The sequence below is a fragment of the Vigna unguiculata genome, chromosome 7 (assembly GCF_004118075.2).
Source record: "Vigna unguiculata cultivar IT97K-499-35 chromosome 7, ASM411807v1, whole genome shotgun sequence".
Lineage (NCBI taxonomy): Eukaryota > Viridiplantae > Streptophyta > Magnoliopsida > Fabales > Fabaceae > Vigna > Vigna unguiculata.
In genome coordinates this window covers 20955130-20977644 of record NC_040285.1, presented here as the reverse complement: position 1 = coordinate 20977644, position 22515 = coordinate 20955130, and the positions used below count along the sequence as shown (strand labels likewise).

The 22515-nt window shown below is 31.3% G+C and overlaps 1 protein-coding gene across 1 annotated transcript; it reads right to left on the bottom strand.

Annotated features, from left to right (window-relative positions):
* Positions 1-20950: 20950 nt before the first annotated feature.
* Positions 20951-21878, bottom strand: LOC114189829. Its single transcript, XM_028078529.1, has one exon. The coding sequence runs from the start codon at positions 21763-21765 to the stop codon at positions 21136-21138; it is 630 nt and encodes a 209-aa protein (XP_027934330.1). The 5' UTR covers positions 21766-21878; the 3' UTR covers positions 20951-21135.
* Between the last annotated feature and the right edge of the window lie 637 nt (positions 21879-22515).

Here is a 22515-nt window from a genome sequence, read left to right as displayed (position 1 = left end):
CTGCCAGGGGTTCTCACATCTGCTCACATCAACAAGGTTGATGATCATCGCAATAGAGAAGACCACACACAAGCCGTTCAATCATCATATACTCATCAAACAAGCAGATTCTACCGAAAATATGGTAAGGTCTAGCTTCCCTTACCTGGATATAGCTAAAAAGGGGACTTGCGACACTCAACAGCCGAGCACAGCAGATCTAAGAGTAGATTCAGGAGCTGAAAATGGGAAACTACAAAACATAAAGTTGTCACTACGAATCTTTGTTGGCTCAGAAAAAAACCAGCTTGGAAAAGGCGAAGATGAGCTAAGAGTACTTACGTGGAATAGAGGAATAGAAGAGATCGATTAACTAGCTTGGAATGGGTTGACGGCAAAACCCTAGCAGAACGTTGAGGCTGCTCACGGAGGCAAGAAGTGTATTGTTTCTGAAAGTGAAGGAAAACTAGGACTGTTAAGGCAGATTAGGGTATGTTTTCACTGCTTGGGCCAGCCTTTAGGCCCATTAGGTTAAGGGCAGCCCTTAAAACACTAAGGAAGAAAATTGGGCCTTACATACTCTTGGAAGAAATAACATGTATTTATATTCTAGGCCCATGAAATCTTTTATAAAATAAAAGACAATAAAAACCTTTCACGTTTATAATAAATCAGCATGATAATAACAATAATATATTATTTAATCAAACTACCGAGATTTGATCATATATTTTGCTAATACACAATAATTGAACCAACAAATATCTCTGTTAATATTATTTAGCTACTTTTAGGCCATTTGACATATTTTTCGCTTCAATATAACTCAATTATTATCATAAAATGCGTTTAAAATGTCAAATATACTTAACAAAAATTCGTAAGAAGGACTAAACATTTTTAAAGATGAATGACTAAATTGGTATAAAGTTTCGAAGAGGGACTAATTCCAAAATTCACTGAAACTTGAGGGACCAAAAATATATTTAACCTTATTATTATTATTATTGTTTGATATTATTATTATTATTATTATTATTATTTTCTCTTCATAAAAGTAATTCTAGATCAATTTTTCTAAGCATGAAATAGAAAATGTTTATCAAAAAATTAGTTCATAATTTGTCTTAATTTGAGAGCTGTCATCTAGTTTAACTACTAAAACTAATATAATAATTAATTTGAGAAAAATTACAATGACAATAGAAAAGTAATGTTAAATGAATTTGGCACCATATTTAGTTTTGAAATAGAAACACATTTCTCTAACGTTTTTAATCGAACGACGTCTCGTTATTGTGCATAAGCCTTTTTAACAATTATTATTAAAGATTTTCAAAATGTTTTTTGAATAGTCGTTTCGGATTGTTTCCACTTGAGTGGGAGCACGTCAACTTAGTCTTCATTTTTTTTTAAGTTTTAATTATATTTTAACTTTTGAAAAAATGTCTTAATCAGGTCTCTTATAAAATTAATAATCGCGTTAAAAGCATGTCATCTATCAATATGTAGATTTTTTAAATTTTAATTCTTTTTGTTGCAAAAATTTTGTGTTGTTACGTATCAAGTTCGTGGTGTGACATGTGGCTCTGTCATTGTCACGTGAAAGGACAATATCACGTGCCAGTGTCATGGTTAAGCGTCTTGATTTCAATTTAATTCTTTTATATATATATATATATATATATATATATATATAATATTATTCAATTTACTCTATTTATGTCTATTTGATTCAATTTTGTCCCATTTTTTTTCTTTAAAATAATGCAATATTATCTCTCTCTAATTTGAAACCAGATTTATTATTTGTATAAATATTATACTGATATTTTTTATTAAAAATAAATTTTAACATATTATATTGTGTATATTATTAACTCATGTTTTGTTAATAATTTTTTTTAAAATAGAGCAATATTGTCTCTCTCCTCTAAGACCAAATTTATTATTTGTATAAATGTTATACTCATGTTCTTTATTAAAATTGACTTTTTAACATATTACATTGTTGTATATTATTAACCCATATTTTGTTAATCATTATTTTTACCACTAAATTTTAATATAAATATCAGTACTTAATTTTGTAAAATATTTATACTTAATTAATTTTAATCTTATAAAAAAACATAGATTAAAAAACCATATTTTAATTATTAAAAAAGTTGTTGTTAAAACTAAACAATTTAACGATAGTTTAATTGTAATTGTTGTCATAATTTAACAATGGTTCTCTATAGACATGTTTTTATTGGGATTCGAAGCGTGGACCTTTGGAAAAATGGCAAAATCCAAGTGGTGGCTTGGATTTTTTGATGGCTGAAATTGAATCTCTCATTGTTTAGGAAGGGAAGATCCACTTGTAAAAGACTTTGTGATGCTCAAGTCAATAAGAGAGCTTTAAGGTCTATATGAATAGAAAAATGAATATGAATTGTGATTGTACTCTTGGGAGAAATAACACATGTATTTATATTCTAGGCCCATGAAATCTATTATAAAATAAAAGACAATAAAAACTTTTCACATTTATAATAAATCAGCATGATAATAACAATAATATATTATTTAATCAACTATAGGTGGTTGTCTTTGACCGTTATTTAGTTGGCTTATTGATGCAAGTGTCGTCTTAGGCATTTTGAATTGTCGTCTTTGGCAGGTTTTGTGGTGTTGTTTAAGTAGGCTTTGTGCTGCTATGAAGTAGTCTTTGTATGTGTTGTCATTTTAGGCAAGCTTTGCATGTGTTGTCGTGTTAGGCAGATGTGTATGTGCTACCGTCTTAGGCAAACATTGTATATGTTATCGTCTTAGGCAGACTTTGTACGTGTTGTCGTCTTAGGCAAGCTTTGTATTGTCGTCTTAGAGTGTTTGCTTTGTCTTTTGGAAGAAAATAGAGAGGTGAGTCCAAAGAGAGGTGTGTGATTTTACTAGTATCACCGCCTTAGTAATATGCTTTAACTAGGCGGGCATCGTCGGACTTTCTCTGAATTTGAACTTTTGGAACTTTCTTTCTAAGAAACTGTGCATTGTCACGCTGAGTTGCTCTTGTACTCGGGTATTGGAACCCTGAGCTACTCCATGCGAGATCTCCTTTTTGAAATGATTGTGCTTTATTTGTGTATTGTGCCATCGTGCAACTCCTTGTTTGCTTGTTTCTTCTCATATTCAACTTTATTCACATATTTCATGTATGAAGTTCAAATCAAGTTAGTTATCCTCCTTGTTTTGTTCTTCGTCAAAGTGTTGCCTTGCGTTGTTCTAGTAACAGGTGACTCCCTTTTTCTTGTGAAGAAGGGTGAGGATGATTTAGGTGGAGCTTTGAGCTTTGGGATGTTCACCAATCCAAATGATTTTGTTATTGCTACTAGATATGTCCTGATGTTGCTGTTGCGAAACGTAAGGCAACACATACTGTTGGTGGGATAATATTGTGGCTGGAAGCATGATCCAATGTGGTTCAAATTCTGGCATTCCTTTCTTTGGTGCATCCATGTGGGCGTTGGTGTAAAGCACTTCAGAATCTCTTGTAGCTTTAAGCCACCCCTCCAAGAAAGTAGACATTGTTATGACATAACATCTTTGATTCGAAGCAAAATTATTAAAATAATCTTTTTCAAAGAGATGGAGTGTCACGATAGCACTCCTCAAAGGCATTGCTAAATTTTGATCATAAATATTCATGGTAGCACGAGTAAGATGATTGTTAGTAGTAATGAATTATCTTTACGCAAGGTAATGATAGTATAAACTATGGAGGAAGGATAAATTTTTATTGGGTCTGATGGTGGACACCAAATGTTCTTACTAAGATTCAGAGTACGGACCTTTGCCTTTGGACATGTGATAAGATCCAAGTTGTAGCTTGAATGCTCTTGCTGGCTAGAATCGAATGGGTTGATGTATAGAGGAAGAAGATTCACTTGCAAAAGACTCGTCGACACTCAAGTTAGTAAGCGAGCTTTATGATCTATATGAGTATAGAAGTGAGAATGAATTGTGATTGTACTCCCTAGGGAAATACCACTTTAATTAACAAAATAGCCCGTAATTGTAATTGCAGATACAAAATTTATTTGAGAGTTCATATGAAATGTAAAAAAAAAAAACTTAAAACAAGGTTAATTCATAAGTTAAACGTCAAGTGTCGAGGGTATCAAAAAATAAATTGAATTGACACAAAGAGTTTGAAAGAAGTGAAATGACGAAGTAAAAAAAGAGGTGTATTTAAACGTGCAAGATCGAGGAGTGAATCGAAAGAATATGCTATCAAGAGATTGAGAGAAATGTGATTGAAATAAAATAAAAAAACATTGAGAAAAGTGCAATCGAGACAAAGACTAAAGTTAAATCGAGAGAAAAGTTATTCATAGTAATTGCTCCAGTAACATGGAAAGAATGGGAGCACATGGCACAATGTGAGTAGTTTTAAGACAATTGTTTCATTTATGTAATTTTTATTTGTAGTGTAACTCTTAGAAAAAATAGGGACAAATTAAAATGTAAATAGAGAATTAAAATGTAAAAAAGTGGTGACAAATTATGGATAGAGAATTAAAATGTAAAAAAGTAGCACAAATTATGGATATAATTTAAAACATTATGAGAACCAGTGGCGAAACTTGGACAAAATATTTAGGGGTGTCAAATTAGATTTGTTATATATAATTTTTTTTAGTTAGAAAAAAAAGTTTTTCATTTTTTCTCTTCATTTCCTCTTCTTAAAACAAAGCACACATAATAGTAGAATTCAAAAAAATATGACTATTATTCGCTATTATATCATGCTATTATATCATGATACCAAACCATGAATATCATTTTAGATAAGCTCTTCGTACCTCATCAATTTAATTTAGTGGGTATTGTCAAATTTGACGATATTTTTCCTGGATCGTGTTCTAATAAATTTTTAAATTCATTATATATAACTCTAGGAACTTTAGAGATTTGTTTTTCTTTGTGTTGAATTCTTGGTTCTCATGAAAAGTTAAATGTATATGCATTTTTTTCATCTTTATCACAAACCTTCTTCTTTAAAAAAATAATCAATTTTTTTAATCTTTATCATAATCTTTCTAATATAAATTTATCACATATCACCTATTTAGAAAAAGATAAAATTTATATTCACAAATCACAATTACCACAATGCAAAAATAACAAAACTCATATCACTTTAATTAAATAAGTATAAATTCAAAACTTAAAAAAAAATTACCATAGTAAGTAGAAAACACAAAATTCCTAAATTTCATAATTAAGGGTTATAATAATTTGGGAAAAAGTATAATTAGGGTTCATACCAATTTCATAAAAGAATCCCTAAAATCATAATTAGGTTTATACTAATTTGGGATAAACTTAATTTGAAGAAACATACTAAAAGAATCATAAATCTAAAAATCTAACATACATAGATCATAATAAGATACTAAGAGATCATGCGAGAATGTATACTTCAATCTCAATCTATGTGTTTCCTAACTTTTATTTCCCGATCTATCTCTTTGTATTTATTTCTCCTCACACACTTTCATGATAATTTACACGATGAAAAAATCCTATAGCCAAAAAAAATTCTAATCTCTTTTATAAATCAATATCTCCATTAAATTTTTTATTTTATCTTTTATTATAATTTCCATAATATAAACTTAATATAAATAATATATAAATATAATTTAAATATATATATATATATATATATATATATATATATATATATATTATATAATAAATTTGAAAAAAAAATTGAGGGAGCCATGACTCTCCTATGTCATTCAATAGTTCCGCCACTTGAGAACGTCGCAAACATGAAGAAATGACAAATTTAGTGTTGATTGTAGCAATTTGGGTTATCACTTTTATTGATTTCCTCTCTAAATTATTATTTTAGTATTAATAATTTATTTTACTACAATTTATATTCTTACGAAAGCTTCATCTCCATTACATTCTTCATTTGTTTTCTTCTTTAATTTTATCTTTTTCTAACCTTTGCTCATCATTTCGTCTTTAAATTCTAAAAAATATGATTGTTAGAAAGAAATAGACGAATTCTTGATTGAAATATATATTAACATAGAATTTAGTTATTTGAAAATATTTATAACATTAATCTTTGAATTGTTAATTAAATACGTGCTCATAGTGGATTCATAAACTCTAAAGCATTCCGATCTAGAATGAAAAATGTTAATTTACTAAACTACTGCAAAAACAATCAGGACAAGTTAAATTGGTTCATTTATCAACCTTTGGATTGCACGAAGAAAAATCCTCCTGAAATCTAATTCAATGTGTGTGAATCGCTATATAAGTTCAACGCTGTTAAAATAAATTAATAAATTAATTAGATGTTGAGTTTTGATAAAGACGAAATGTTGAAATAAAATCAATAATATAGTTAATTGATCTGTGATATTAATACTATTAAGATGTATTTAAATTTAATAGTCGCTCCATAGACAAGTTACAATGTAAAGATATTCGTCTGTAAACTTATTTTTAATAATCGTTTGGTATTATTCTTTTCTTATAAAAACATTTTCAATTAATTTTTTTATACCATTGAATCAAACAAACGATATATTATGGACAAAAGAAAAGATTTAATTTTTATTATAATATTTGTAGGTGCAAATAGGAATATATAATATAAATGCAGTTGAAATTTATAATACATTACATCTTGAAATGATGGTTTTGTCTATAAATAGATTTATTCTTGAATTTAATTTTAACTTCTGAATACTTTGAAATTATTTACGTTATCATTACAAAAATCAAGAGATGTCAACAAATAAATATATAACTCAATTATGATTTAAAAATGAGACGACAAATTCTGATGTGGCAGTTTAATCGGTATTACTGTATCACAGTATCACTTAAAGTCTTTAACTTTAATATAACATTTAATTAATTAAAAGTTAATTTTAATTATAACATTTCATTATAATCGTTGACTTAAGTAACGGTTGTGATAAATAATACAGCAAAAAATTATTAGTATCTTAGACCATACATATCACTATATTATTTCTCAGTTGAATGATTATAGCTTATTTTAAAATATCACCAGGCATGAGGTACTACGTCACATTTTGGATAAAAAAAATTATAAAAGAAAAGTGAAACATTGCTTATTTTGCATACACTTTCCACCTTTGAAAATAAAACTGCACTCACATCATTTATTTTAGTAACATTATATTCATAATACTATTCCTTTTCAACCACATTAAATATCTTATCGTAAATTTAATTTTTTCTCTTCTTCTTCCTCAAAGTAGATTAACGTCATTTTCATGAATTGTACTTTACGTAAGATATAGAATTCAATATTTGCACTTTTATAACCTTAAGCAACTTTGTTCCAATTAAAAAAAAACTTTGTTCTCCATTTATGTGTAAAAACAACTTGCATGCCAAAATATTATTATAAAAAATTAAGTTCTCTAAATCAATCTCTCTCTCTCTTTCTCTCTTTATATATATATATATATATATATATATATATATATATATATATATATATATATATATATATATATATATCCTACTCATTTGTATTATTTATGTTTTTCAAATTAAAAATAACTATTCTCAGGTTTGTCGAGTGAGTTTGTATTAATTATTTTTACTATCAATGGTCATCCATAATCACATAGAATATATTACATTATTAACTAATTAAATATTATTGTTAGTATAACTTTTAATTTAATTACTTAAAAATTATAATTTTTTTCATAATGACGATTTATGATTAGACAATGATATATACTATTTTTCACTATTAGTACGTAATATGTGTTTTCAATTATTTATGGCATCGTAAACATGAAAAAAATAAGAAGAAAAGAACATAACTTATAAAGTTGACCCAACGCGGCTTCAAAATTATTTTGTCATGGGCCTTGTTGATTTGTTTATTGGAGAAGAGCATCTGATAAAAAAAACTAAAACTTGCAAAAAGTCCACTTCCACATATTATTAAGAAAAAAAAAAACTCTCTTAAGTACTATTATTATAAAGTACTCACTAATAATACTTTAAGTACCGTTTTTATAATTTTTCAAAGTGTTGGTAGATTCCACTTGTTATGGTGATATTTATAAATGAGTATATATAACTGTTTAGTCTTTGTTTCATATAATTAATCCACTAAATCTGATTGAACAAAAAGAAAATCATCCTCTACACCACGACGAACATACATGTATACGAGGATGTGCAAGTGCACCTCCTGAATTTTTTAAAACTATTACCAGATATTTGAAAAAAAATTATTTTGTCCCCCTAGTTTTATATATCCTCCTAGGATTTTAAATTTGTCACTATTAAAAGTCCCACATCGATGAGAGATAAAGTAATTTTATAATAAATGAGGTGTAAACCTCACCTTAAAAGCCGATTTTATAAGATTGAGTTAGGCTTAAACTCCACTTCTAACATGATGTTAGAACCATGCTTAAACTCCATTCCTAACCGTCGCTGCTCACAACTACATGTAATTTTAAGCATTTTAATTACGATTTTAATTTTACGTTTGAATTAATGCATTTAAATTGAGGTTTTATTTTTACGTTTGAATTAATGTAGTATTTTAATTTGGTTTTGACTTAATTACAATTGTTATATTCTATATTATTGAATTTTAGACATGATGTGAGAATAACTTTTATTGCTTTCATATTAATAGAAGACTTTGCTAATTGGGTTGATATTAATCGGTAAGGGTTAATGAAAGATACTTTTGTGTATATAAACTAAAATAAGAAATAAGAACTTAATAAATTTTGTTAAAAATGTGAGCAATGTATATGATGTATGAAACTCTAAGTTAAAGCGAGAAATACAATGATGATTTTATGATTGAAATTTGTTGTTACATGAATCCTTGTTTGACGGATACACTTTAGAGTAATTGAATTATATTTAGAAAAGGTTTGTTGTTAAAATGTCTTAACATTGATTAAATTAGGTTAAAATACATTTTTGTCTCAATTTTCGTTAAGTTTTGTTAAATAAGTCCTAATTTTGGTTTTATATTCAAATAGGACCCAATTTTCGTCAATTTTGTTTAATTGAGTCCTTTTTTGCTAACACCGTTTAAATCATCAACGATCATTAACAGTGACTATCACGTGTCATTTCATGATTTTTTTGAATTTTTTTAATTTTTTAAAAAAAAATAATTTTTTTAAATGTTTGTGTCAACCCAGCCGCGTGTCACATGTCAAAGTCAATGTTTAATATTTAATTTGGTCCCTATATTTGTTATTTTTGTTCAATTTAGTTCCAATTTTTTTTAATATGAACCAATTTGATCCCTCTCCAAATTGAAATCAAATTTAATTTTTATATTAAAAATCACATTTTTTATTAAATATTTTTATATAATATATTAAAATTCACATCATTATAACTTTGATATAGAAATTAAATTTGGTCAATTTTAAACAAAATTGGGACTAAATTGAACAAAAATAACAAATATAGGGACCAAATGGAATATAGAACATTGACTTTGACATGTGACACGCTATTGGGTTGACACATGGACATTTAAAAAAAAATTAAAAAAATTTTAAAAAATCACGAAGTGACACGTGGCAGTCACTGTTTATGGCCATTAATGATTTAAACGGTGTTAGCAAAAAAGGATCTAATTGAACAAAATTGACGAAAATTGGGACCTATTCGAACACAACCAAAATTAGGACTTATTTGACAAAATTTGACGAAAATTGGGACCAAAAATTTATTTTACCTTTAAATTATTTTTAAGTTGGTTGTATTCATTTAATTGTTTCTTTTACCTGAAATATTTATTATTACAAGTGTGTGACTAATGTTGATGAATAATAATGAAATTTATTTCTAGCATCAATTATCTAACTAGGACATAAATGTAACTCATTACTACAAAATTTAAAATTAAGTGATCCCAAAACTATATAAAAATACACAATTTGGCATACAAATTTGTAAGATTAGTTTTATAGTTGATTAACTTTAAATTTAAAAAAAAAAATTAAAAAATAGGCTTAAATACATATTTGGTCCTTATTTTTGCAATGTTTGTTGCTGATGGTTCTCATTTTTTTCAAATGTTCAAAATGGTCATCATTTTTACAATTTGTGTTTAAAATTGTCCTCATTTTTTAGACCAAATTAAACAAAAATTGCAAAAATGATGACCATTTTAAACATTTAGAAAAAATGAGGATTGTCGGCAACAATTACTGCAAAAATGAGGACCAAATAAGTATTTAAACCTAAAAAATAAAACAGAAATCTAACATCTAAAAGCAGATAGAAAAAGAACACGAGTAAGCATTACCAATTATGCGGTTTGATAAGTTTTAAATGCAGTGTAAAAATTAAGAAATTCTTAATTAGATAAAATTATTTATGAAATTCTCACATTTGATTAACTTTACCTTTTATTTAATATTTTTTTCAATAAAATTTTTGACTCTTCAAGTGTTCAATTGCATAAGTAATTTATTTACTAGGTAATATAATTTTTTTTACCTCTTTGATCCTTAATTCTTGTTTTATTTGAAAATATGTTGTTTTGCTAAAACAACTTTCATTATCTATCAACATTTCGGCTATTATAATATTTGGAAAGCTTTCTCAGATCTTCAAGATATTTTTCATCTTATCATACACTTAATTATACATTTTTTTCTTTGTTCGATTTTATTCAATGGTGTATCAAATTGTTTATTTTTTTTACTTACTCTTTATATTTTTATTTGTTGTTTATTTTTATTATTTCAAATAGGCTTGATTATTGATTTGGTCCTCTAATTTATTAAGTTGGTTCAATTTGGTCTCCTTTTTTTTTTCAATTTGGTCCCTTTTTTTTTGCTCAATTTGGTCCTTGTATTTTTTCAAAAGGTTCAATTTGGTCCTCAATGCTGAGGACGTTAAAATTATTAATGGCGAGGTGAGCTGGAGCGATTAGGTGGCATCTGTGTGAAACGTGGCTTTGTAATATGTTTGTTGATGTGGATTTTGGTGCAGTTTTTTTTTTATTTAGGTTGAAAATGAATAAAAAGGGCTCGAGTAGGTTGAAATTCGAAAACTAAATTTGGGGCAACAATTGGAGATTCCTTCGTTCATTGTTTGGAGAAGAAGTTATCGCGTTCATTCTTTAGAGTCTTCTTCGTCGAAGGTGAGTTTTCACGGTTAATTCCTTTGTCGGTTTCCAATTATGCGTTTGTGAGTATCATTTTAGTGTTTAATACTATTTAATTGTGTGGGAAAATAAATTGGTGTTATTGCTTTTGCATTTGTTGCGAAGACATGTATTTTATTCCATTTGTCAGTGGATAAGTTTGAATTTGTACTGTGTCGGTACTGCAAAGGTATTGTGTCGATTGTATATGTGGTGGGTGGGTTGTGGTCCTCTTTAAAAGAGACTAAGTTTTAAGTTGTAGTACTTGTTTTGGGGTGTGTGGTGTAATTTATGTGTTTTTCGTGGGCATTGCTATTTGATAGGGTAAGTGGTTATATTATATAGGTTGGGATGTCTGATGATTTTTTTGAAGTTGTGTACCACCATGGTGGACACTTTCTAGACAACAGGACCCTCAAATATAGTAATGAGGACCCTCAAATATTTTGGGATATTGGGAAAACTTAAAGAGATGGGTTATAATGTCGTGAATGAGTTATGGTATAATTTTGGTGTTGGTTCTGTGTTGGAGAAAAAGTTGTAGCTCTTGTGTGATGACAACGATGCAATGCACATGGTCACTATTGCGAGAAAAAATGGTGAGGGGCACTTGTTTGTAGTACATATAGTGTTTGAAGCTGAAGTAGTAGATAATTTATTGGAATATTACATTGTAGGTGATGAACCTATACACAGTGGGACTTTGAAGTGGAGGGTGAGGTGGATAGTCATAGTGGTTGTGGAGATAGGGATCACGTGGATGTTGAGGCTGATGTTGTGGATGAGGATGTTAGGGCTTGTGAGGCTGACATGCAGAAGGATGTTGATCTTTAGTGTAAGTAAGGGGTGGAGGGAGAAAATAAGGTTAACTTTGACATGAAGGATGATGTTGATAATCATCATAAGGATGGGATGAAGGTCGAGTTTGAGATCGAGGTTGATTTTAGGATAGAGGTTGAGTGTGAGATTGGGGCTAATGACAAGGGAGATGATAACGTTAAGGTTGAGAGTTGGATTAAGTCTGAAGGTCATGATTTAAGTGATAATGATGATGCAACATTGTTGAGAATGTACATGAAGGTGTTGAGGATGTAGAGGAACTAGTTCATGTCAATGTTGATTATGATCAAGATAATATAGTTAACCATAAGTTGTGAGAGGGCAATGTTGAAGTACAACTTCAATCTAGTGAGGGAAGTACAAGTCGAAATACGAAATACGGGGATGATGAGGTTGAAGGTTTAATATGTCATGAAAGTGGTAACATGAAGATATATGATATAGGATTATTTGATAACAAGTGACCACTTGAGCAGTGGTGAAGACAATGATCAATCATAGGGTTTAGAAAGCAACAATAACTCAAGGTTTATGACATTTTCAATGCCCAAAAACATGGTTGAATACAAGTGGGAATTTGGAACATATTTCACATATAAGAAAAAGTTTGTAGAAGCCTTAAAGACACAGGAAGTGCATTCTGGAAGAAAATTAAAATTACAAAAGAATGATATGTTTTGTGCCAAAAGGAAATTGTAATTAGTTTTCATATTGTGGGTATGTCCATGCAACAAAGATATGGTAATTAAGGACAATATATGACAATCATTCATGAACCAGAGAATTCAATGTTAATTTATTAAATGCTAAGTGGTTAAGTGGACAATTAAAGAACACAATAAGAGATAATCCAAGTATGAGAATAGTGAACATTCATAACGAAATAATATCACTAAGTCAATGGTGTATAGAGCAAAGATATTGGCCACTAAACAAGTTGAAGCTTTGTTTAAAAGATTAATTTAAAAGAATATATGATTACACCCATGAGATTATTAGATCAAATTCGAGACCTACTACAAATGTAAAATTTGAAACAAATGAAGGGGAAATATATTTCTTGATATTTTATATGTATTTAAAAGCATGCAAAGATAGTTTCATCTCTTTTTGTCCTATAATTGGTTTGGATGGGTGTCTTTTGAAAGGGAAATATGGAGGTGAACTATTGACAACTATTGGAAGGGATGATAATGATCAGATGTTGCCAGTAGCATGAGTTGTTTTTGAAGTAGAAAATAAAGATACATGGACCTGATTTTTAGACTTGTTAATTGAGGATCTTCATAGTCCCGATGTGTGGTCCTCAATCACTTTCATGTTAGACCAACAAAATGTATGTATTACAATTTATGTTTTTGTTTTAACCTTAGTGAACATGTACTTATAATTTAATTTTTAATAGGCTTTGTTGCATGCTATACAATTACTCTTGCCTAAGCTAACCAGAGATTTTGTATGCGCCACTTATATGCAAACTTTAGGAAGAAATTCCCTAGAAAAAATTTGAAACGTTTGATTTGGAAGGCAACTACAAGCACTTGTCCACAACAATGGGAGAGAGATATGAGGATGATTAAAAAAGTTAATGTTGACGCATTCAAACATCTAATGGCAACACCCTCAACATAATTACATTAAATTGTATTGCTCACTAAATTGTATATGGATTTACCTCATCAATGGTTGGCTAAGCAAAGCAAGCTAGCCATGGTAATTTGAGTCTGCCAAGGTGAGAGTTTGTTTTGCTATCAATATTAGTTGATTGTATTTCAAATTTGTTAATAACTCATGTCACTCAGACCTTGGTCACTGCTAGCCTTGTTGTTTCCAAAAAAATTATGTTTTCTTATCATTAATTTTGACTAGTATATGTCATTGTTAAATGATAATACAAGTATGGTAGAAGAAATTATATGAATATCATAATTTTGGATAATTTATTTCTTTGGTTTTGCTAGTAGTCGTCAAATATAATGGACCCCTTGAATCCATGTATGGTAATAAATTGTGATAATCAAATTGTTTTGAAATTCGTGAAATTCCCATAAAGGGTTATTTCTCTTGTTGAAGCCTTAAATATTGTTCTTCGTCAATGTTCCTTAGATAGGTATTGGTTAAGATCAAGGTTCAACCCAAAACCTATGTCAAACAAATTGGTGAATAACATCACTAAGACCTATGTGCAAGGGCTAAGCCTAGAATCACCATGATGGAAGAAATATGACTTTACATGAGGGAAGGTGACCTCATAAGAAGGGTCAATATGTCTTAGATTTCGGAAGAAACGAAAAATTGGATACCAAGGTAGTTTAATTCTCATTATCAGCATTTCTGATTCTTTGTAAGTGTACTACAAAGGTTTTGTTGTCATCAACTTTCTATTTATTGTGGCAGGTCGTCAACAAATAAATTTTTTTAGGTTACGCACACATTCAATGGAAAGAACTTTGTTATGAACATAGATAACAGAGAATGCAATTGAAGGAAATTGAGTATCATTAGGATCCCTTGTTGTCACTCATTGGCTGCAATGAAATTTCTCCATTTTAATGCAGAAGACTTCATCCCTCACTGGTTTAAAATTTCAACATATGAACAAACATAATAATCAATCATATACCATACCAATTGTGACCAACTATAGGATGTTATATAATTTCCTGATGTTTTGCCTCTACCTAAAAGACTTCTACCTAGAAAACCAAAAAAGAAAAGAAGACTTGAAGCTTGAGAGTTGAATAAGAATGAAAAATAGTTAATAAAATGTGGTTTACGAAAAAAATGTGGAATATGTAAAGAACTTGTGCACAATAGAAAGACTTGCCCCCAACTGCCTCAATCAAAACCAGCACTACAAGTGAGTCAGCTCAAGCGGGATACCAACAAAATTACCTCAGATAGGTCAAGCAACAAACCAAGCAACGCCACAAACAAGTCACCCACATGGAGCATTTTACCAACAACCACCACAAACAAGTTAGCCACTTGAAGAATCATACGAGGCACCAACACAGACAACTCAAGCAACTGAAGCATCCTAGGCAACACACCCAAATTCCCTTCCTCATCCAGCACGACACAAATCCAACAGAAGGCATGAACTTCAACACAGAAGATGACGTGTTTAGAAGCCATGACTTTAATTATGATTTTTTTGAAGTTACACCCTTTGTGTTTGGGTCTTTCATATGTATTTTGTAGCTTTTTGTTGTTTAGGACTTGTACATCTTTTTTCATCTTTCAAATTTAAACATCTAAAACAATGTTCTCTATAAAGGGATGTCTTTTGTTTTCCTTAATGTTTGCAAAATTTATAGATGTTTTGATTGTGAAATGTTATTTATGTTAATTGTGAAATATTTTACATGATTTTCCCCTTTATCTAATTGTTATTTGTTATTCTGATTTGAAATTTAACCAATTATAATTTCTTTATAAAATATTTGACACTAAAGATATGAGAATATATCTTTTTTATATTGAATATTTGATAATATTATATTTTCTTTTATGTGATTTTTACTTTTGTATAGAAAAAATAATTAATTGATATTGAAACAATAAGAAAACATGTATGGATACGGGTATGAAAGTATATCCGTTACCCGATAAAGATGGAAATGAAACAAAAATTTTATACACATTGAGTATGTGAATGAGAATAAATTTTTACTTTGTAAATGGATATGGAATAATGAAACTTATCCCATCTTATTGTTGTCATCCCTACTTATACTTCTATATACTTTAAAATTTTAATTTTATTCTTTAGTTTAAATTTTTTATTTTTTATTTCAGAATGTACCATTTCGACATGTCTAAAATGTATAATTTAGAATACAAGTTTTATATTTCAGATTGTACATTTTGAATTATAAAAAATATATTTTAAATTGTACAATTATATTCCGGAATATACACTTGCAAGAACGAAAACAAAAAACAATCTTTAGTACAACAAGAAAAACGGTTCCTAACGTAATTCCTAACAATGGCAAAAAGTGTTCCGATGGTGGGTCTAAACCAAAAACTAGAGGAGGAGTTGGGGAGAGAGGTGAGGGACTTGTGAAGGAAGAAGAAAATGAAATAAAGAAGATAAGGATAAATAGATCATCTCACAAGCGAGATGCAGGTTGAAATATATGGAGGTGCAGCAAGAAGTTGTCGTCCATGTCATTAAAGAAAAATGGGATTTTTCTACCTGCACTCTCATATTTCCTAATTCCACCCTCATACTTTTTAGAATGAACATTCTATCCCTCATAAAAGTAATTTTCGGATAATGTGTTTTAGAAATCATTCAAAACAACTGAAACATGATTTTCAAAACAGGATTTCCAAAATAAGATATCTGGAACACGTGTAATATTTTCTGGAACGAGATTTTTGGAACCAGAACGTATGTAATACTTTCGGAAAAGAACTTTTCAAAACACATGAAAGGCGTTTCAGAATGACCTTTCTATAATAGAATTATTGGGACAAGCTTTTGTGAGCGTATATTATAGCTTCTGGAACGAGTTCTCTCCTTCTTCCTCTCTGAGTGGAGAATGGAGTTGGTTTTTCATTCCTCTATTAAGAAGCATACTGGGGGAATCATTTCTATGAATAAGAGAAGTTTTTCTCTTTAAAATAACGTAAACAATCTAATGAAAGGTCCTAGAAAACTTTTCACCAAAACAATTCCATAAGTAATCTACATTAAAATTAATCTCGCTTTAGAAAAGTGTTTTTCCTAAAGAAATATATAATTTGTATCCAAAATTATGTGATCAATACTTAACAATGTAGTGTAATTCAAACAAGTTATTAATACCTACTTTAACAAGTTTTTAATACATAAAAAGCTTACAACATGTAAGATTCTTGCGATTGATAGGATCGTTAGTTGTCAGGTACGAGTGAATTATGAAAATAGTATATAACATTTTTTAATTTTCCTTTTCAATATTATGCTTTTAAATTTGTATAATATCTAATACGCTTGTTTTAATTTCAGAGCATAACCAACGCTTCATCCAACAAATTTCATTATTTACAAAAACAAAAATAAAGAAGAATTACATGAAATCAAATACTTATTAAATATATTTTTTAAATTTGACCCTTAGTAGAAACAACTTTCGTTAAACTTTTTATCTTTCAGCATAATTAAATCAATAGCACTATACTGACACTTTTTTAAAATACTTCCATTTGAGACCATTCTCAATATGTAAGTTGTGGTCCAGTTTAAAATTTCAATATGCAAATGTTGCAACTTCACATAGTACCTAGTTAATGTGGAAATTCTTCGTTCTAATAGTGATGGGTTTAGAAAATACTTACAAGGATGAGTTTATTTGTGATCCCTAATTGATCCGAATCAACCTAATTCGAAAGTTGAGTCAAGTCAGCCTAAGACGAAGATTGAGCAAAGTCAGCCTAAGACGAAGGTAGAGTCAAATCAACCTAGATAAAGTCGAGTTTCCCTAGACTAAAGGTCGAGCCAAGTTCTCCCGGTATGAAGGTTGAGCCGATATGACCCAAATCGTGTCAGCACGGGTCAAAGATCAAGTCGAGTTAGTATGGGTCGAAGGTCACTAAGTCAACCCAGGTTGAAGAATTGAGATGAGTTATCCTAGTATGAGGGTTAAGATAAGTTACCCCCACACATAAGAATTGAGACGAGTCGGCCTAAAATGAAGGTGAAGTTGAGTCGGCCTAGACCAAATCAACCTAGGTCGAAGGTCGAGTAGAGTTTACTGGGTATAAAGGTCAAGTCGAGTCGACCTCAGTCGCAGGCCTAGTTGCATGAACCTCGGTTGAAGGTCAAACATAATTGGTTGCGACCGAAAGTCGAGTCAAGTCGACCAAGTTTGCCCTATCCGAGGTTTGAGCCAAGTCGGCCTTGGTCGAAGGTTGAGTCAAGTCAACCTCGGTCAAAGGTCGAAGCAAGTCTGTCTGAACCAAAGATCGAGGCAAATCGACGCTAGTCGAAGGTTGAGCTAAGTTACCCTAGTTGAAGGTCGAGCAAAGTCGACTTGGGCCGAAGAATCGAGCCATGTTTGCCAAAAATAAAGGTCAAGTTGAGTCCATCAAATCTAGGTCAAAGGTCAAGTCATTATGGGTTGAAGGTCGAGTAGAGTCAACCCTGTCAAAAAATCAAGACGAGTTAGCCCAATGTAAAGGTCAAGTGAGTTGGCTTAGGAAAAAGAATCGAAACAAGTCGGCCCAGGTTCAAAGTCGAGTCGAGTTGGTCCAAACCAAGTTGACCCGAGCAGAATGTGGAGTAAAGTTGACCGGTTATGAATGTTGAATTGAGTTGACCCTTTCCAACAGCCTAGCATGGACCTCGGTCAAAGGTTAAGCCTAGTCGGTCGCAACAAGGCAGTCTGAACTCAAGGTCATGGCAAGTCAGTCCCGACCGAAGCTCGAGATGAGTCAATCCTAGCTAAAGGTCTAGTTGAGTTGACCTAGGTTGAAGGTAGAGACGAGTGGACCTGGGCCGAGATTTTAGCCAGAGTTTTCTCAAGCCTAAAGTCAAGTTGAGTTGGCAATAACCCATGTGGAGCCAAGTTAACCCAAGCCCTAGTGGAGCCCGGTCGACTTAGGCCCTGGTCAAGTCAAATGGATTATTGTAGGGAAAAACACATCATCTATTAAGAACATTACCATCTTTACCCCCCAAGAATCACCATATTAACAAAGAAATAAGATTAACACAAAGAACACAAGAATATAACGTGGAAACTCCAAATACGGAGAAAAACCACGACCATAGAGAACAATCATTATGTTCAAATTTGTACAACACATAGAAAACACTCTCAAAACTTTGACCCCAAGTACACCCATACCCTTCAGAGCAAGAATTTAGCTACACCTCACAACACTCTATTACAAAAGAATTAGAAATCTTGGACTTAGAGCCCATTATATAGTCACCAATACTCACTCCCTAGGTTATCCTAGACAATGTGAGACTTTTTGAGATGTGTTATTTTCATCAACCCAACATTCTCCACCTTGATTAAAATAAACACATCTTCATTGCCTATACCAACAATCATATTCCACCATTAAAAGTATCACTTGGAATCAAATCGTCCCGAGAATTTCCACTTGAATTTAAACAATCTGAATAATTTTCACTTGAAATCAAACAATCTCAAGAATTTTCACTTGGAATCAAACCATCCCCAAAATTTCCACTTTGAATTAAGTCATCCTAAGAATTTCCATGCACCCTGCATTAATGCTAACCAATGTTCATGTATAATCACCACACACTTTGCACAAATATTAGCCAATGTCCGTGCATAAACATCATACACCCTTTTTTCAGAACAATATTGCAACCCATGATACAAAACCACCGAACCTTGCACAAAGCCATAGATTGAACATCCGCACTTTGCAGCCATCGTGCCATTTGACTCCATTGTCGGAGACACAACACCTGTCGACGTAACACCTGTTGACATAGCACCACCATTGACTCTCATCGAAGCATATCTGTAAATCGCAGAGTACTTCCTTCATGCACATGTCGCAAACTGTAACTCACACAAATCATATCTCCATCGTACATCAATCACCAGGCCATGCATGCACCAACTGCGACCTCCTCCGCAGATCTAGGAGCATCTCACCATACGCGGTAGATCCAATAGGACTCATAGCCCATGCACCTCCACGAACCCAGCTACAGATTCACCGCGTCAACACAACATTGACAATGATCCTTCCATCAAATTTCTCATTGCAACTTCAACAACCAAGGATGATTTTCCAACAACAAGGAATTAATCTTTTCTAATGTGAAAGATCAGACTACGTTGCAACCACATAGCATACTGAGAAAAAATCCTACCGAACCATAGCTCTATACCACTTGTTGAAAAAAATGAATCATCAATTAAGAACATTACCGTTTTTTCCCCCAAGAATCACCCTATTAACAGAGAAATAAGATTAAACAGAGAACACGAGAATATAACTAGAAACTCCAAATATGGAGAAAAATCTCGACCACATAGAATAATCACTATGTGCAATTTTTTACAACACACAGACAACACTCTCAACCCTTTGACCCCAAGTACACCCGCTCCATCCAAAACAAGAATTTAGCTACACCTCACAACATTCTATTACAATAGAATAAGAAAAATCAAACACTAGCTCAAAGTGTCTTTGACTTGGGACAAGGAACATCATAGACTTAGAGCCCATTATATAATCACTAATACCCACCCCCTAGGTTATTCTAAACAATATGGAACTTTTCAAGACATGTTTTCATCGGCCCAACAATTATAGTCCAGGTTGACTCTGGTAAACTTTGGATTTGGCAAAGTGAATCAAACCCAAGTCAAGCAAAATGAAGTAGACCCTGATCAACATGAGTCTGTCTAGACCTAGGTTGAACCGAGTCAGCCCGACCCATGTCTGATTGATTTAATAACCAGGTATTTTAGTTCGATTTTATTGTATTTAATCTAATTAATAAAGTAGATACAATCTAGAACTAATCCAATTTAAATTGAATTGAAAAAAAATTCAAATTCTGATCTAATTAAAATGGATTTGAATTATAGATCCATTCTATTTTATTGGATTTATACTAAATCTTATTGGATTTAAACTAAATCTAGATTGAATTTTGAAAAATTCCCATGACCATCCTTAATTTCCCTAATCAAATTATTGAACCACTCAAAGTTTGTTGTCGTATACTAGATGGGAATCTTGTTCTGTTTGTCTATATTTCGTATATATTCTGATTTGCGAAATGTCTCATGTAAACTATGGCTGCATTAGTATGTCAAGCTTAATTACCTTCTGTGGATTTTATATGATATGATATATGACACTTTTAATTCCTCCTAATTTTTTTTTTTTGAATTTACTGGGGAAGAAGAAAATTCACTCAAGAACATCTTTTTATAGAGAATATTTAACTGAATTCAAAATATAGATCAATGTATTAAGAGTTCAACATATATATAAGAAAGAAATATCATGCATGCATATCCCGATAAGGGATGGCCTGAACTCATAATTTACCACACCACACCACACCAGCAATACTACTTACTGATCAAGCTTCTTCAATATTCAGACTCTCACTCTTTCTTCGTGTAATTATTCTTTCGAACAGTAGTTGTAGTTCTGAGCTTCTTCCTAGCGCGCTGAATAAAGTCAGAAAAATGGCTTTCATTTTTGTGGCTACCATGCTGAGGCTCATGATCTGGTGCAGCCGCATGGTTGTTCTGACCCCAACCAATGTTCGTCATGCTTCTCATCATTTTCTCCCTCGTTTGTTGAATGAAATCTTTGAAATGGTCATTGATGTCAATTTTCTTACCATGTGGTGATTCTGAGAGCACCCCATGACCCTGTTGTTTATACCCTTGCATGGGAACACGCTGTGCATGAGGCTCACCTTTTATAGCAACTTTGTTTGCTCTTTCTGCACCTTTTGCTGCACTTGAGACTGCTGAGTGATCAAGCTTTATTGGAACTGCTCCTGATCCTGATCCTGGTCCTTGTCTGTGAGCCTTATGATTCGAGTGTGGTTTGTTTTGGATAGGAATGTTAGTGATGGAAGAAGGTGTTTTTGGATGTTTGGTGAGTGGTTTAGGTTCTTGATTGAAGCTTGTGATGCGTTGAACGGTTCGAACAGCAAGGTTGCTTGCAAGTGCTTGACGGATTTTGTTGCACACAGAAGAGTTTGAGCCATTGTTTTTGTCCATAGTGTGATTACTTAATCGGGTTAAGCTCAGAATATTGTGGGGTGTTGTGTGAGGATATATATTTGTGTTAATGGTTATCTTGAGTGTGGAAAGGAAAAATGAAAAGACAATGATATTTGAAAAATAAAGACAAACATCTTCTTTTGAAATGTGATCCTTTGAGAGAACCAATTGTTGTTGAAGAAACCATTAGGATAAGATTCGTAACAGCTAATGAGGTTGCTTTTTCTTAGTTTCCATGGCAGGGATCAATTCCCACCACTTTCTTCTCACCTTAACAATTATTTTATTATATATGTATCCACCTTGAGCTGAAACAAACTAGTAAAACCAACACACCATGCTATGTTCTTATTGGCATATTTGACAGCTTAGTACAGGGAAAAAAGAAGGGAGAAAATTGAAATTTGATAACTGACATAAGGACTTTCAAAGGAGCATAGGATTCAGTTGTCTCCAAGTAGAAGAATGGAGAAATAATCAAAACCAAGTTGCAACAAAGAATCATGTTAGTTTCCTTGTCAGAAAACGTGATTCTACTGGTCCCTGTGATATGTGAAGATTAACAATAGTGGCTTTTTGGTGAAAAATGACGTCTAATCATCAGATTAAACCCAGTGTTTGTGTAACGCAACACCAAAAAAGAAAGGAAAAGTATGCATGACATTGAAATAGAAAAATCTACAACATGGTACTATTAGAATATATATAAATTATTGTTTCTTGAACAAGTAGAATCCTATTCCGATT

Coding starts and splice junctions, on each gene's coding strand:
- LOC114189829 (XM_028078529.1), bottom strand. CDS start 21,765: ATGGACAAAAACAATGGCTCAAACTCTTCTGTGTGCAACAAAATCCGT.